Source organism: Acartia tonsa, chromosome 5 (assembly GCF_053477335.1).
Source record: "Acartia tonsa isolate MP-2025a chromosome 5, ASM5347733v1, whole genome shotgun sequence".
Classification (NCBI taxonomy): Eukaryota; Metazoa; Arthropoda; class Copepoda; order Calanoida; family Acartiidae; genus Acartia; species Acartia tonsa.
The window spans coordinates 2053974-2072834 of record NC_137264.1 but is presented as its reverse complement, the minus strand read 5'-3'; the positions used below and the strand labels follow the sequence as shown (position 1 = coordinate 2072834).

Below are 18861 nucleotides of genomic sequence, written 5' to 3'. Positions count from 1 at the left end.
ACTACTTCTTATTTATAAATTATTCCATAATAAGTGGAGGGGTCCTATGCTCGACTTGGCTTATCGAGGAAAACAAGCACTAAGGACGGACATATGAGTTATTGATGCCCATCTTAATATTCAAAATATTTCCTGAACCTACGGGGCAGCATAGTGAGTTATACGTTAATATAAAAACAAAATTACATAAAAAGGCTTATACCAATTAAATGTTGTATTTTTTATTATTAAATTGTTTATTTTAGAATATTGCTTTTACTTTTTAAATTATTTTCTTAATATAGAATTTCTATAATCCAAATGTTTAATCATATAATGTTATTATAAACGGAAATAGAAATTATCATTTTCTATTCGGTTTTCAGTCTTCCATTCTAATTTAAACTTCTGATAGAGCTATACGGCTCAAAAAAAAGGCAGAATACCTCAAAGTCATGTTTTGCTATCTTTGTCCCTATATTAAGAAACCTTTGTTTTTATGTTCTTTTAGCTTAAAAATCGCTGTATTTTTTTTTAAATCAGACAAACAATGTTTCAAGGGAATACTTTATGGAAAAACAGAAAAAAATCAATGCATACATTTTTAATAAATAATCCAAACACTACCTGCATCCATCCAATAAACCCGACATCATTGTTATAAAAAGCATGTTAAAAAATAAAAACATTGTTTAACTTGTGGACATAATTGTTCTTGTTTACCCTTAAACTCGCCCCAACACTATTGAACATGAAATGTAGAAATCCTTCATTGCAAAGAATCAATTGCGATTTAAAAGTCTTGGCTTCTTTTCCAACAAGGTTGATAATGTCCATAAAATAGATTTTAAGCGTTTAGGACCCGTGAAAGCAATGCAAAAAGTAAAGATAAAATATTATAATACCTGAACAGACAATGATAAAGGCAGTCTCTTGGATGGCTGGGGGGGGGGGGGGGATTTTGGACAAAGTAGCTTCTGACAAAGTAGCTTCAGGACAAAGTAGCCTCCTAAGGAAAGTTGCCTCCACTGTTGATAAAGGTCATGGCCGCAGCGCTAGGCCCCCTGTCAAGCCTAGCCGCGGGCGCTCGGCCCCCTAGCCTATAACCTAACCTAACCAAAAAATCGTAAAAACATTATTAAAAATTGTAAAAACAATAGCTACTTTGTCTGAAGCTACTTTGTCTAAGATTCCTGGGGAGGGGGGGGGGGGAGAATGGAATTCAACACCCCCTTTCCCTAATTCAAAATAGATAAAAAAACCTTACACTTTAAAGTGTAAATTTTAATTATATATCATTTTAATTTTAGCATTTTGTGCTTTTAGAAGAGATTATTACAAGTAATACTATTACTAATATGAAATAACTGAAAAAAGGTTCATGTATATTATATAAATAAATGGCAAAATATGACAACATAATACAATTAATAAAATAATATAAAAAAGATATAAAAATGTTGATGCTAAATTAGAAGAAAGTATTTGAAAAGAAGAAAATGGCAGCAAAATATAAAAAATGATAGTAGTATAAAATTATGAATATGAAGTCTTTTATATCTATAATACAAAGTAGCTTGATGTCTGTCCGTCCGTCCCTTAAGATCTCGGTAACCACTGAACCAATTGGATTCTACTCTTCAGGGAATATACCTACTGGTCCTGTGGTGGTTTTAGGCTTTTTGCTTGGGGGATGGGACACCCTCAACCCCCAAAAAACAAAAAAATACCCCCCACATTTTTTGGTTTATGGGGAAGTTAGATCACATAAAACTACTGGCAGCACCAGTAGTTCTTAATTTTATTAATTTTTTTATTTACCTTTAGGGGCGAAGCCGCTAGTATATTTCATAGCAGCTGTGCCCTTATAACCTAGGTGGGGGAAGACAGTAAAACAGCATAAAACCGCCCTTAAACGGAAATCTAAAAATTATTAGCCTAAACACTTCCTGGGACATATATGCAGCTTAACAATAGGTTTAGGGTTTAGCATTTAACAAACCAACAAAATATAACCGTACTACTTCATAAAATATTAGCGGCTTCGCCCCTAGCCTCTAGGAGCTTTGCCCCAAGAGGTAATTTTAAAAAAATGAAAAATTAAGTATTTCTGGTGCTGCATTGATTTAGAAGTAAATAGTTTCCCCAGAAAACATTTTTTTTGTGTGGGGGGGGGGGGAATTTTCTTTTTTGGGGGGCTGGGGGTGTTCCACCCCCCAAGAAAATTGCCTAAAACCCCAACAGGACCAGTAGGTATATTCCCTGAAGAGTAGAATCCGATCGGTTCAGTGGTTACTGAGATCCTAAGGGACGGACGGACAGACATGAGGCTACTTTGTATTATAGATGTCAAACTATAAAAATTCACTTTAAGAAGTAAGAATATTTCTATGTTGAAGATGGTTATCATAATTTATTGTGTAATGGTGTGGTGGAAACAATTTATTGCTCAGGTTACCATAACATGGAAATCTATTCATTTGTTCACTGAAATTTTATTATCCTATATTAGCTTCTATTAATAGAAAAAGTTTTCTCGTATTCATTCGAATCCAAATAGGAACCGGTTCTCATCTATACGAAAAAACTATGTCTAGCATCGTATTGTATCCAGCTTTATACGAATATAAAAATGTACAATCATAAGATTAAAACCATTTTTTTAGTCGGTGCCTCCGGCACCTCGGGGCTAAAAAAACTATTTTTAATCTTATAATTGTACATTCTATATCCGCGGAAAGCCGTTTATAATACGATGCGAGAAATAACTATTATATATCAATCTTACTATTAAGGCTGATTAATTTTACTAGCAAAGCTACTCTGTAAGAGATAATGTCTGACTGTCATTCTCTCGCTATCTATCTATTTCTATATTTGATTATCCAAAGATTCTCCCCCCCCCCCCATTTCCCCATTTCTTTCAAATAGAAGATTAATTTATTTCGCATTTAATGCTTGGAAAAGAAAGAAAAAATGGTATTAAAAATATTTACAAATCAAATGCTTCTAATAGGTCAAACATACACTAAATATTCGAATAAATTTAAATTCTAGAAATCTACAAGATAATTACATAATTATGTGAATTTATTTGTTAAATCCCTTGAAAGGGACAAGAACACCCAAGCTTTTTCAAGGAGCAAAATAATGGGGTGGAATGAAATTTTATTTTGTTTTTAGGCGGTTGGCAAAAGAACCCGGTATTAGTGTCGGACTGATTATGACGTAACAAAAAAAATTAGCCAATGAGAGTCCACTATGAATTTTACCATTGGTCAATAATGTCCTCTCATTGGCTAATTTTTTTTGTTACGTCATAATCAGTCCGACACTAATACCGGGTTCTTGGCAAAACAACCACTCTTTTTTTCCTTGCTCTATCTATCTATATAATTTTTTCTTCTTCAGATTTTAAATACTCGTCCGTGTATAAGTTTTTAGTAGGGTTGGGCCGGATATCCGGTATCCAGATAGTTTCAATATCTGGTATCCGGCCGGATATCTCCAACGCTCGATATCCGACAAATTACCGGATTTCCGGCCAGATAACCGGAAATCCGGCAGTAAAAATCAGCCGGATATCCGGTATCCGTATAGTTTCAATATCCGGTAACCGGCCGGATATCGAAAATGGCCGGATATCCAGCACAACCCTAGTTTTTAGTTTAAATAGGATAATTTCCTAAAGTTGACCCATTTGTTAGCTATCCACTTGTTTCCATATAATACAGGACAGCCCAAATGCCCCATCCGCAGGTCAACATTGCTAGTTGTCGTCTGATAACAATTTACTTATGCTTCATGAATTATTTTACTGCATCTTAGAAATCATCCGGATATCCGGCCAAATCTACTTTTTTCCTATTTTTATTGATAAGCCTAACCTATTTATAAGCACTTACTTTTTAAATGAGGAGGGGAATGTTTTTTTTTTTATACCTGAGCTGGATCTTTAAATCGTTTAGTGGTGCGCTGAATTGGGGCCAGTTCACCCCGGCGATTCGCCCATTCCATTTTGATTTAAAGATTGAAATCTAATAATATCTAGGTGCGCCAAACTGGATCGCCCTGATTCAGCGCACCACTAAACAATTTAAAGATCCAGCTCTGCTGTTTAGTGTAGTAATGAACAACACTAAACTGAAAGAACTACCTCCCCTTATTTCTAATTAATTAAAAAAGAGAGTTCAGTGCTCTAGCAGGCACTTTAATGAAAATTGCCTTTATTTAGACATTAATATTTCTTAGTTGGCCAATTTGGGGAAGTTGGGGAAGGGTTTCAGTGCTCGAGAAGTCACGTTGCTGAAAATTATCTTTGTAGACATAAATAGTCCTTAGTTTACCAATTTAAAAAGTTGGGAAAGGGGTTCAGTGCTCAAGAAGGCACTTTGATGAAAATTGCCTTTATTTACACATAAATAGTCCTTAGTTTACCAATTTAAAAAGTTGGGTAAGGGGTTCAGTGCTCAAGAAGGCACTTCGATAAAAATTGTCTTTATTTACACATAAATATTCCTTAGTTGACCAGTAAAGAAGTGCCCCAGCTTCTGGGGAGATTCCAACATCTACTACAGGAAATATTGTCCGTCCGCCAGCCAGGTCTCCAGTTAGGTATAACATTGCTGTCACAAATCTTCCTATATTCGTACATTCAAAAATAGATTGATTGATTGAACAATAGATTGATTAATGGATTAATAGATTGATAGATTGATCAATAGATTGATTTAGATCAGATTGATTAAATGATCAATAGATTAATTGAGTGATCAAAAGATTAATAATCAATAGATTGTTTGATTGATCAATAGATTGATTGATTGATCAATAGATTGATTAATTGATTGATCAGTAGATTGATTAATTGATTGATCAATAGATTGATTGATTGATTGATCAATAGATTGATTGATTGATCAATAGATTGATTCATGGATTAATAGATTGATTGATTGATCAAAACATTGATTGAATTATCAATAGATTGATTGAATTATCAATAGATTGATTGAGTTATCAATTTACTGATTGAATTATCAATAGGTTGATTGAATGATCAAAAGACTGATTGAATAATCAATAAATTGATTGAATTATCAATAGATTGATTAATCAATAGATTAATTAATAAATACAATAACTGATCAAGAGATTGATTTATTCATTAATAGATGGATTGATCAATAAATTTTAAAATTATTATTTTACTTATAGATTATTTGTATGATAAATTGATAATATAACTGATCCCTACAAAAATGGGAGGGGGGGGGGAGATATACCCCATTACTCCTCACCTTGCATGTTCTAGAGAGGGGAAGGTAATAAGTTACGGACGAAAGACAAAGTAAATTTTAGAATATCTCCGCAAACTAAAAATTAGGATCTACTGCAGTTCATGGTAAAATATTGCTGGTAACGAATATTGCCAAAATCTATGAATTTGAAAGGCTGCTAGCTGTCAAACGGCAAAACGTACAGATCATGCCTGCACACTGTATTAAGCAGCATAAGAAGGCCTACAAATAATCTGGAATAGCCATAATTAAACAACGCATAATTATCTCACAGTGCAAAGAAATGCGCGAAAAAGGCCTATTTTACGCTTTTTTTCTTCAGTTAAACTTTCCCTGTGCATCATTGGATCTTGGCTATACCAGATTATTTGTAGGCCTTCTTATACCGCTTAAAATGGTGTGCAGATATGATCTGTACGTTCAGTTGTTTGGCAGCTAGCAGCCTTTAAAATTTATAGATTTTTTACAATTTTCGTTACCAGCAATATTTTACCGTGAACTGCAGTAGATCCAAAAATTCTGCACCTCCTCCTATCTCCATTGCTTTGCGATGTGGCAGTGATATTTGATCCATATGAAAACTTATATAACCTCCAACACCATAGTTCATAACTTGATAATTCTCAGAAGTAAACCTAAACAAGGAGGACAATACTCACAAGTATGGAATATCCCAAATGTAGGTATAATTAATAATAACAGCCAAGCAGAATAAAAGCAAAGGAATAACAAAAAGAAAAAAACCGGACATAATTAATGAGTTAAAGTAAATTCTAAAATAGGTTTTCATACCTCAGACTAAAAGGGGTTGTCTTCACCCCCCGTTACTAGGATAAGTATATGTTGAAGGGCCAGCAATAGAAATTGAACAACCCAAGAATTGTAGATAGATAGGTCAGACAAACACACAAAAACACTCATAGAGTAGATTGGATATTAAAAACATACTTATAATTGTTATTAAAGATATTTAGTGCGGTAGCTAATTCAATTCTTTGTGTTATTCTTCCAATTAAAGAATTTACTCTCTCACTGTAAAAGATCTCTTAACTTTTTTTTTCATTAAAAATATAAGCGGGGGGGGGGGGGGTTAGAGGTATTCCCTCCCTTTAAAAATTGGGCACCTCCAAAATTTTATGGAATACATATTTTTTATGGCGTTAGGATGGGAGTAGGGGGGGAGGGTGGGGTTGTTAAACCCACGTCTCAATCTCCAAAATCCATAAAAAATGCACCACCATTATCCTCATTTTTTTTTTCTAAATTAAGAGATTTTTTTCCCCTGAAATATTTGACTTTGGAAGTTCTTTCATAGCTGACTTCAGAGTCTTTGTGATTTGTGGAATAAGGGGTGCTTCGCATCTCACCTATATACAAACATGATGAATGACTAGGTAGCTTGTTGACGCTTCGGGCACAAGTCCTCTCCACGTCATCTTGAACATACTCTGCGTTTTTGAATTGCAGTGTAACGTAGCACCCATCAGACAACCAACTCTTTGATTGCATGACCTTTGTCTGAGAAGTCCCAACAGTGTATGGTAATGAGTTACGCCTGTTCATGGGCCAAGACATACTCTAACTATTAAAGTCGCACACCTGACATAGGAGCAGTAGAAACCATTTAATCACCTTTAGTTATGACCGAGATTTGAACCTATTTCCTCTAACCTCCACGCGCTACGTGTTGAGTCACGGTTGCGGGTTTCAACCCTGCAGGGGTAACCTGTTCCAAATATAACTAAAACTAATGTGATCAAACTTGAATAATAAAGACAGAAATATGCCATCCCTTATATTCATCCCATTTAAAAATAACGGTTGGGATTTAAATAAAACAAGGATGACAACATCCATAAAAGCGAAGCACTGAAACGATGGGACAAACGGACATTAACACTTTTATAGTGTCAGAACTGAATAATCAGATTATACATGTGTATTTTTGTTCATAGAATTGCTTCGATTATAACATTATACTTTGATGTCCCAGGAATCAATACACCAAAAATCAGATAAATCGGATAATTATAGCACATAACTTTTTTTTTTTTAAAGGACGTACGGACATTCTGGTAATGATTACAGAGTTGTTATGCTTTCTAAATCGTACCTAACTACTAAAGGAACCACTATGCAAAGTTTGAAATCGATGGGACAATTCTAAAATGCCTAAATTAACGAAAAAAGCTATCCGTCACGGACGGACCGACCCTTATTATAGAAAAGCTTCGCTTAAAAAAAAAATATTTTTACCTCTAGCTTGATCCTGTAATTGCTTTATTTCATCTAAAAGAATGATTTTCATTGTTCACCTCTTAGAATATTATCTTTTTAAATATAAAATAAAAAATTGGGTTATCATATTCAACTCACCCCTATTCAAGTGCCCTTGGAGGCCTCTAGGGGCATAGCCGCTAGTTATTTACTAAAACAATGAAAATTCCTGGATAAATAATATTATGTAAAAGCTCGATGACATGCTCAGAATTTAAATGTTCCAGTTGAAAGGGTCCCAACCTTAGGTAGGGGTCCTTGTATAAAGGGCATAGGTAAATTAATTACACTAGAATCCCCGCCCCCCCCCCCACAGTGGAATTTTTGGCGGTTTTGGGGATTTTTTAACTTTACCAGTCACAAATGCCAACAAAAGCTTATATTAAATGAAAATAAAGTTAAAACCTATCACATACAGTTAATGGCTTGTATAATATAACATATTATGCACATATTATTGTGATTCTGGATAAGAAAAATGTCCCCAGAACTAACCTACTCAAATGGTTAAAAATTCAAAATTTCTAATTTAATGCATTTTGGAGAGAAAAGTTTTTTAAAGAAAAGACTTATACCTCAATTATAACTTATTATAACTTTTAGGTCTTATTAAGGTGATTACGATTAATATACATAGTTTTTCAACAATATCATACAGGGCTTGGCAACCGGGCGTCAGCCGTGTCTAAGCCACAAATTTAGATCCATTTTGATGTTTTTAAAAAATTTCTTTATAAGAGGGAATGCCAAGTTGGGTCAAGTTTAAACTTTCAGTTGATTTTTAAAATTGTAAAGGGTTTTCCTGAGGCATACAGGCTGCCGAGCCCTATTATGCCATGAAAATAGAAAAAAATAGGTGATGTTGTTTATGATTTTACTTACGTTCTCAAATCGATAAACTGATTTTAATTCATGGTGTTTATAGTAAGAATAATCTTCAAATCAAATGAATCTACTTTAAATTAAGTGCTAGTGGCTGCGCTCCTGGAGTCAAGGGGCTTTGTATTAAAAGAGACAGAGAAGAGCTAAGAATACCCTAAAGTCTTAAATCTAAAAATGAAATAGCATAAAACCAACACGGTACTAATTTAGAGAACCTAATTTCAGTATTTATTGAGATCTTAAGCTTCAGACAAAAAAAACTTTAGGTTATATTATAGGATATCTAAGAGTGTTGTTCTAGATCATATTATTAATAACAAAAAGTATTATAGCTTATGTATATTATTATGATTTCTACCTAACGTTTTTTTTTATACATATATATGACTTTTTAAACATCTTAAAAAATATAACATATCAGTCCGTAACGCTATAGAAGAAATGTGATTTTCACAGCTGTAGTGAAGATTTATATACATTATTTTGTCCGTTTATCTGTCGGTCATTCTTCAAAAGACATAAGTCTCATTTTTTAGAGGTTTTGTGATTTTTTTGAGTTTTTCCATAATCTCTCTCTCTCTCTCTCTCTCTCTCTTTTGTTATGACTGACAACTGAACAACTGCTCCACCACCCCATTTTGCCCGTTTGCACTTGATAGTTGAAAATTTTACCTTTAATATAATTAAATATTTTACACAGAGCTATATAAGAACAGACGGACAAAAAATGTAAAAAAAAGCTAGTTTGTCAGGCTTAGAAACCATGTATACCATAACAATTTCAGATAGACAGGCAACATGACCTTCATGTATATATATTGAGCTTGGGTCCAAAAAGTATCATATAAAAATTATTCTAAACCTATTGAGACTAGCACAAAAATTTTATCTAATTGTCAAGCCATTTTATGAAAGATGACCGCTAGAGCATTACAGACATACTGACGTACCAATGAAGATATAGATATGAGGAAAATTATTATTATATAAAAATCAGCTGTTTATTTAAAATAACAGCCGAGTAAATGAAATTTTTAAAATACAAATCAATTGTCTGTCAGAGAATTAGCAATAGACTGACAGACTAATGTAATTATAAACTGGCTGCTCATTAGTGTAGGGAATATTCACATTCATTTTCAGATGTCTCTTGAATAGCTACTGAGAAATTCATGTTTCCGCCAATAACATTTCTTGCGTACAAATGGACAGATTTACAGACATACGGACATTATGATTTATAGATTAGTTGTGCTAAAAATAGGTTTATATCTTATTATATAAAGTAGTAAGTTTTTAAGTCTTAAGCTTAAAATTTCAATAACTACCTAACTGATTGAGTTCTTCATTTTAAGAAAGATTTACATAGGTCCTAGGAAGGTTTTAAGGTATTTTTTAAACCTCTTCTCACTCCTTTAATACAGAGCCATTAATTGATAGGGATGCAGCCTCTAGTAAAATATATATATTATATTAAACGCTTTCAAAAGATGATATTTTGACTTTATAATAGCACTTGATATATATAAATAAGATTAAGAATTGTCCATTTTTAGAGCTAATTTACCATTTTGGGGCTACGAGGTGCCAAAAGTTATGAACTAATCTTGAATTATGAATACTTGAATTTAATCAGGGCCTAAATAACTTTTGGCACCTCGTAGCCCCAAGTTAGAAAAACCTTTAAACGTAAAAAAATACATGTTATTTTAAGATGCAATTTGAGGTGTTCTTGGATTTAAATTACAGATTTATGACAACTTTTCTTATTTTTCTTGGCATTTTGAAGTAGAAACATCTGTCTATATCAATGAAATATAGTTACATATCATTTAATCAGATTTTTACACCAATTTATTCTAGGAAAAAGTAGGAAAAGCAATGTATGATGATTTTAATGAAAAAATTCACTTTTAAAAAATATTCCTTTGACCACGTTCAGCAAAACGGCTGTATTTTGCCTAATTTTGTAGTATATAAAAAAATCTGTTGTATGGCAACTTTTGAATGGTAATACTAGCCTTTGGGACATTTAACTCAAATTTGAGGAAATTTAAAAAATGACCAAAAATCCTACTGTGCCCCCCCCTCCTGATTTTTAAAATAAATTGAAATTATAGGGGGGGGGGGGCTAGTTTTTTTTCTTTATACCTAACCTCTAAAGAGAGCCTTAACCATGAGGGATGACCTAACTCTGCGAGGCTACCTTGAAACAATGTAACCTCTCCATCTTATTTTTATTTATTTCCCCCAAAAAATTAAGGCTGTTATTAAGGCATTTTGAGAAATCCCATCCCTTTTTCACTCCTTTCAGATGGAGGGGGCGGGACGAAAAAGAATAATACCCCAATCAAAATTTTGGTTTAATAAGATTTTCCCATGCCCTTGCCTGAAAGTGTAGATCTGAACAAACATTATCAGCTGAGGGTTGAGACCTCGGGTTTGAGTCCGAGCACAAATCTTGGATCACATCAAAATTAAAGTAGTCGACACATGCGGCAATCTTGTTTTCACACGTGTACTTCATAAACTCGTCATAGTGTTTCCTAAAGTTGTGAGCTGCATCAGGGGCGCTGCCGCTGCTGATTGGATGGGTAAAAGTAGTGGCTGCATTGCCTATGGTAGCCTCAGGGTCGGCCAAGGCGTTGTCATGTTCTTGCACTGACAGTTCATACTCCTGGACAACATAACAACTGTATAGTACCTATCAATTTTTTTTTGTCTTAATTATATGGCCTGTATGAAAACAATGTGTGAATACACATTACTGCATACTTCCTAGTTTTTAGGAAACTGTAATTTGGGAAGAAATTTTTTTTTTATAAATTAACCATATCAATAAAATTTGACTGTATATATAAATGTATATAATATTCATTTATCATTTTATTTTTTTCTATGTATGTACACCCAAGAATAATAAATATAATCTAATCTAATAAATTACCTCATACAGGCGAGGCTGCTGTATATGACACTTTAATGTCAGGTTCAACAACAAGGATAACTAAGGCAACTCAAATTTCTTAGTTGAATACATTCACGCAACTTCCCCTGGTTGTGTAAGAAGGGGATTATTGAGTAAGTTTGGATACTCAATAGTCACGTACATAATATCAGTACTACCCTTATCCCAAGCTCCTCTGCGGTGAGCGTCATTCATTACGGTGACTTAATTTGGGACACCTGCCATACTCGGCGAGGGTGAGGTAATAATGAGTAGCTCTCATGAGATAGCGGGTCAAGTCATAATGTGCTTGAACGCGGAGCTTGATAGCCCTAGTGGCTAAACAAAAGTGTCTCAGCCTACTCCATGACTACTTAGGTCCAAACCTTAAGAAACTATGGCTAATCAATCAATCAAGGGAAGTAATATAACTACTTTTCTGTCCAAACACCTGGGGTAATAGATTAAGAAACACCCAACAGACAACCTAGATAACCAACTCTTTAATTTCTAAACCTTTGCCTGGAAGACCTAACTGTGCATGGTAATGAGTTGCGCCTATTTTGGGCTGAGGCATTCCCCCTACCCAGTCTATTAATGTCGCCAATCTGTTATGACGCAGTATTGAGCCAAGATTCGAACCTTTAACCTACCCTACAACGAGCCAATATCCAAAATCTGCCTGAGGGTAATATTTTACTTTACAAAGTGTTTGATGTCCACAAATTGATACAATTTATATCAAATAATGATTAATTGCGTAATTTCATCAGACAAAACAATATTTTGATATCAATAAATATTCTTAATCGCTGTTAATATGAAGCTTTGAATACAAGTTATTAGCCATCTGGGATGTTTCTAAATATATAAACCACTTTCATTGGAACAAAATATGTAGTTATAGAGTAGTTGCGCTAACAAATATATAAACAACTTTCATTGGAACGGAATATGTAATTATAGAGTAGCTGCCCTAACAAAAAAGTAATTCAGTTGTCATTCCTTTTTTAAAGCTACTGGCATTGCCTCCAGCCACTTCACTTGTAAATCCAAATATTTGTTCAATCTTGCCTCGTTGGCCACCATTTTGACATCTTCTACAGACAGTTTGGAGATAGATTTGTAACTGTTGCCGCCATATTTGATTTCACCATTTATAATGTCTTTTGGATCCAGGTTGTAAAACCTGTTTTCATTAAGTTATCAAAGTTAACAAATTATGTCATAAGGTAAAAATATTCATTTTCAGAGATATACTAGAAGCTGTGTCTGTTCGAGGTTGAAGGGGAGGGGGTGTAGTAAAGGGATGTTTTCCCTCCTAAAACTTGAATCCGGTCATTTTAAAAAGGGCAATGAGGGGCAGAAATTGCCTAAAATCATAGCGAGTCAAATGTTGAGTTTCCCTTAATGTTAAACCCAATCGGTTCAGTGGTTATCGAGGTCTCAGCAGACCTACAAAAAATATTTACTTACAAGTTAGAATATGGCAACCATGACCTCTTTTATGTAAAGATTAACCTCTAAGTGTAATCAGCTAAAACCAACAACGAAATTAATTCGAAAAAAAACATAAAAACTATACGTAATTTTAGCTGTCGTTGGGGGTCAACACATCGTTGAATTGACGACCTCTACATCTGCCCCCAAATATTATTTTAGAATTATTTTGCTTGTTGGTTATTACTATTTACTGAATTGTAATAACTTTGCCTTTGAGCATTAACTAAACCAATAGTTATAGCTTTTTGGCATTCTTCAACATCTTGGTAAAATGGCGCGATTATATTTTCTGTTAATTTTTGTGTGTTATGATTTTATTTACGAAGCTAAAAAGTATCAAAACAAAAAAAATACAACTAGTTATACAAGACAAATTTTAAATTTTTTATAAATTTCAACTGTCTATCTCTAATAGCAGCTGATAATTTCCTTCTACAAAGACAGGACGGACGGACGGACAAATTAACTTGCTGAGAAATAAAACTTAGTTATCCTGCGCTTGATCTTTAAATCGTTTAGTGGTGCGCTGAATAGGGGCGATCCTGTTCACCCCGGTTTGGCGTGGCAATGCCACTTGTTGAGTGCCATTGCCGCGCCAGTACCACACCACTGGGCGCGCTGATTCGCCCATTCCATTTTGATTTAAAGATTGAAATCTAATAATATCTAGGTGCGCCGAACTGGATCACCCCGATTCAGCACACCATCAAACGATTTAAAGATCCAGCTCTGTATAAATTAATTGTTACTGACAGATCCACGGACCAAATCGTAAAAAAAATCATAAAACTTAAAAACCTAGAATTTTCTTTAATTTAACATCCTGTGTGGTTCTTTGAATATGTTTCCATATCGAAGAAAGACGTTTAAGCAGGTTGAAATTGTCGACAGGATGGTTCGTGTCACTCTCTCGTACTATCTGTTTAACAGGGAGTCGTTTTAATTAATAATTTCTTTGATTAATGAAATTTAAAAAAAAACGTATGATGCCATTGAGGTTAGGTTAGGTTAAAAGGAGAAAAGAAAAACTTCAAAGGGATAGAAATATGTTTTTTTTCTCTTCAAAATTTTGAAAAGGTTTGACATAAAGCATCTTATCCTTATACTAAAGTAACAGGATGCTTGTTTGTCTGTACTATAGGATCTCGCTAACCGCTGAACCGATCGGGTTCTCCTTAACAGGGTAGATTCTCATGGGTCCCGGAAAGGTTTATAACTATTTTAGGAGAGGGTACCACCACCCTCCCAAGAGAAATGACAAAAAAATCTAATTTTTAAAAAAATATATGGGAGACTTCAACGTAAAATAAAGAGGTATCGTACGTAAAGAATTATCGTAGAGACTTATTATCGCTAGTTTTATATATTTAAATGCTTATGCAAAATTAAAGACAACGGTTCACAAAAAGAAATGGTGAAGACTGGAAAAAAATTGATTATAAGCAGGTTTTTTGCTATTTTAAAAAGATTAGGTTAAAATAAAAAAGTTATAGGTGGGTATCTAGAGGGGTTAACTGTATTTAAGGAAAAATGTGTTTCTTTTACTACTCTATGAAAATAAGTCAAAAGTATGTGGTAATTAAACAACATTCCTGTATATCAAAATAATATTTCTCAAACATACTGTTTAACTCATTTTCTGTATAAACTTGCAATAACTCATCCAGGAGCTGTAGTTCTACTTTGTGCAGAATCTGAATATCTTCGTTGCTAGCAATATTATTGTCCTCGTTTTAAGTAAGAAAGAAATTCAATTTATTGAAACTTGGCAAGCAATTTTAAAAATAATATATTAGCAAGTAGGGCAGGGAAATTAAACTGTTAATTACACTAGTATCCAAAGTTTTATATAGAAAAACTTTTCTTGTATTCATTTGAATCCGGTGGATAGAAACTGGTTCTCATCCGTACGAAAAAACTATGTCTAGCATCGTATTATATCCAGTTTTCTACGAATATATAAATGTACAATCATTAAACTAGTTTTAATCTTATAATTGTACATTCTATATCCGCGGAAAGCCGTTTATAATACGATACGAGAAATAACTATTAATAAATAATTTTAATCAACTCAAAAAGATTAATTTTGTTTATGCATCGGGACTATATAATGTAAATCAATTTATCGTCCATTGTCTTATCCTATACAAGATTCCTGGATATAAGTGATTAATTTCTGGTAAGAATTATTTTTGTTCCATTAAAATAAAAAGTTGATATGGGCTTTGTCAAAGGTTTTGTTTATGTCTAGATGTCATAATTTTTCATTCATTTATCTATAATACAAAGTAGAACGATGTCTGTCTTTCTGTTTGTAGCGAAGGATCTCGCTAACCAAAAAACCGATCGGGTTCTTCTTTACAGGGTAGCTTCTCATAGGTCCCAGGAACGTTTATAACTATTTTCTTCCCCCCCCAAAAAATGAAAAGTACCCCCCCCCAAGAAAAAAAAATTTCTTTTCTTTTTAAAACTAAAATTAAAATAGTGGGGTCGACTACCCCCTCCCTCAAAAAAAAATTCCCCCCCCCCCAAAGAAATTTTTAAAAAATTTTTCTTTTAATCTAAAACACGAAAAATTGGTTTGATCAAACCTCTTTGGGAAAAGCCCCTAGAGGCTAGGGGCGAAGCCGCTAGTATTTATATATATGAATAATGAGAAATAAAGTTTATAAAACTTTGGGTACCAGTGCAATGTCCCCTCCCTCCCTGCTATTCATAAAACAAGGATGACAACCTCCATAAAAGCGAAGCACTGAAACGGTAGGACAAACAGACATTAACACTTGTTTATAGTCAGAACTGAATAATCATAATATAAATGTATAAGAGTCAAAGCAAAATTGTAAGTAAATTTTTTGAAAAACTGCTTGAAACAGGATAATGTTTATGGACATACTTACATTTTTAGGACTTGATTATAGAGTTGCTTCGCTTATTACATTATACTTTGTTGTCCCAGGAATCAATATACCAAAAATCAGATCAATCGGATGATTAGATCACATAAAAATTTGTTGTTAAAAAAGTTAAAAAATCAACATGTTTAAAATGAACGTACGGACATTTTGGTGATGATTATAGAGTTGCTACGCTTTCTAAATCGTACCTAACTATTAAAGGAATCACCATGCAAAAATTGAAATCGATAGGACAATTCTAACATGCCTAAATTAACGAAAAAAGCTATTCGTTACGGACGGACGAACCGACCCTAATTATAGAAAAGCTTCGCTTTTAATAAGATTTCAATGTTAAGAGAACAATGCCTGAATGCCATATGCTTCCTTTTTAATTCTTCTAGTAACTATACAACAAAATATCTCTTAATTTTACAAAAAAACGAAGATGAAAAAGTTCCTCAAAAAACTCTGCATGTTATGTCATAAAAACGAGGGATTATCCACCTCTTTTTTAGGGTTCTCTTTCCCACTCCTCCTCTCCTTATCCCTCATCTTTATGACGTCATTGAGGGACTTTTATCATCTTCAAAAAAACATGTGACCACCAATAAAGTTAAAGAATAGAGGGGACAATATTTAAATAGCTGTACTCCAGCCAAGGACGTCCAAGCTTTTTTAATGGCAGAAAAATGAGGGGTTTCAAAGTTTAGAGGGATTAAATCTAATGCATGTTTAAAATATTTTTTTGCCGAGTAAAATGAGAAGTTTCAAATTATGAGGGGCAGGGGCGTCAAAGCTTTTTATTTTGGGGGGGGGGGAAATTTTTTTAAGGGGGGGGTAAAATGGCGCGCGAAGCGCGCCGCAAATTTTATTTACCCCCCCCAAAATTTTTACCCCGGGGGTAAAATTTGCTTGGGGGGGGTATTTACCCCCCCTGAAATCTGTTGGCAGGGGTAAAATTTTTGGGGGGGGTAATTTAAATTTTAAAAAAAATTTAGTATAAAAAATGCGCGCGAAGCGCGCAAAAATTTTTTTTGTTAGAGATTTTCTATTTTGGGGGGGGGTATTTACCCACCCAAAATTTTTTAGGGGGGGTAAATACCCCCTCCTAAATGGTTGGGGGTGCCTACGGCACCCCCAGGGTAGGGGTAAATTTTAAATGGGGGGGGGGGGGGTAATCGCCCAATTACCCCCCCCCTTGGACGTCTATGATGAGGGGTGTAAACACCATTTTACCCCTTCCCCTCTTTGACTTATATGTTAAGGAGCTCTTTATAGTGCCTATTAAAATTGACGTCATACAATAAAAATGTCCAATACACAGACTAAATTACCATTGGCAGGAGAGTATACATTTTATTTGACCAATGGAAAGCCAGTATGGCGTAATTTTTTATAGGCACTATATATATAGAGCTTCATTATGTTATGTTCTCCTTTTTTACTCCCAAAAACCAACTTTGCTCTGACTTTATCCCTGCAGAATATTCAAATTTTATCAAATTTCAAGTTTTCAAAATTACTAAATTAACATGAATGAGCAGCTAATTTCTTAATCACACTGAGATTATTACATTTTACATGAAATTTATTATTTACCTATTACCTAATTGGGGCTGGATTCTCCTTCGATTTGAAGTGATCATCTAGAGAACTCAAGGTCATCATCCGCTTGTAATGGGATGCATTACTCTACGCCCACTAATGTATATTAGATTAAGTAACATCCAACAGACAACCAAGCCTTTTATTGCATGATCTTTGTCTGAGTAGTCCAAAATGTGCATGGTAATGAGTTGCACTTGCTTATGGGCCAAGACATTCCACTTAATCGTAACTATTTATGTCGTAGGAACCCTTTTTAACCTCTTTAGTTATGACGCGTTGTCGGGATTCGAACCAATCACCTCTCCGACGACAAGCGAATGCGCCAAGTATTGAGCCACGTTCACGTTTTTTTACTTATTGTACTTATTTTTACTTTATGTATACCTTTAATTAATGCATAAATGGAGGGGGGGACTTACGCCCCGCATAAAAATTAAGAGATTCCTGAATGTCGCCATCTCCATATAAAGAAAACAAATTACTCTCAGGAACACTTTCAATGTCTTGTCTGGTATAATTAAAGCATTTTTAAGGCATGAAAGTGACGAACCCCAAACTGTCCCACTTTGAGAAAGACGATTCCAGTGACGTCATATACATTTCGGTAAAGAAAAGGGGAAGGGGGGAAGAAAATCTCTTCAAAAAAGATGGGAGAAAAGGGAAGAGATTTTCTTACCCCCTTCCCTAAACGTATATGACGTCACTGGAATCGTCTTTCTCAAAGTGGTACAGTTTTGGGTTCGTCATGAAAGAACCGTCCTATTTTGAAGCTCTTTATAAAGCTCAGAAAAAAAAATAGCTACCTCCAACCCATATTTTCGATCGGGGGTGGTTTCTGTGCATGCTAGAAGCTTTTAGGGCAAGCACCTTAAATATTGCCTTTAAATGCTTTGCCTTAATCTACTCATATCAATAGTCCATAAAGTTTTCTTAAAATTATCTTTGTTAATATCTTTATCGGGAAACCCTGCAACCTCCTATGTTAGTGATTATACAGTTTTTAAAAGCGAAGCTTTTCTATAATTAGGGTCGGCCCGTCCGTCCGTCTGTAACGGATAGCTTTTTTCGTTAATTTAGGCATGTTAGAATTGTCCTATCGATTTCAAACTTTGTATGGTGATTCCTGTAATATTTAGGTACAATTTAGAAAGCGTAGCAACTCTATAATCACTACCGGAATGTCCGTACGTCCATTTTAAACATGTTGATTTTTTTACTTTTTTAACAACAAATTTGTATGTGATCTAATTATCCGATTGATCTGGTTTTTGGTATATTGATTCCTGGGACAACAGAGTATGATTTTATTAGCGAAGCAACTCTATAATCAAGTCCTAAAAATGTAAGTATGTCTATAAACATAATCCTGTATAAAGCAGTTTTTCAACAAATTTACTTACAACTTTGCTTCGACTCTTATACATTTATATTCTGATTATTCAGTTCTGACACTATACAAGTG

General features: G+C 34.1%; 1 protein-coding gene across 1 annotated transcript; it reads right to left on the bottom strand.

The window, feature by feature from the left end:
* Positions 1 to 4209: 4209 nt before the first annotated feature.
* LOC145319894 (prolyl 4-hydroxylase subunit alpha-1-like) lies at positions 4210 to 7809 on the bottom strand. Its single transcript, XM_080162297.1, has 7 exons — positions 7728 to 7809; positions 7536 to 7570; positions 6565 to 6646; positions 6228 to 6314; positions 5805 to 5914; positions 4486 to 4619; positions 4210 to 4284 (listed from the first exon to the last, which is right to left on the bottom strand). The coding sequence occupies exons 3-7, from the start codon at positions 6639 to 6641 to the stop codon at positions 4210 to 4212; spliced, it is 483 nt and encodes a 160-aa protein (XP_080018423.1). The 5' UTR covers positions 6642 to 6646; positions 7536 to 7570; positions 7728 to 7809.
* Between the last annotated feature and the right edge of the window lie 11052 nt (positions 7810 to 18861).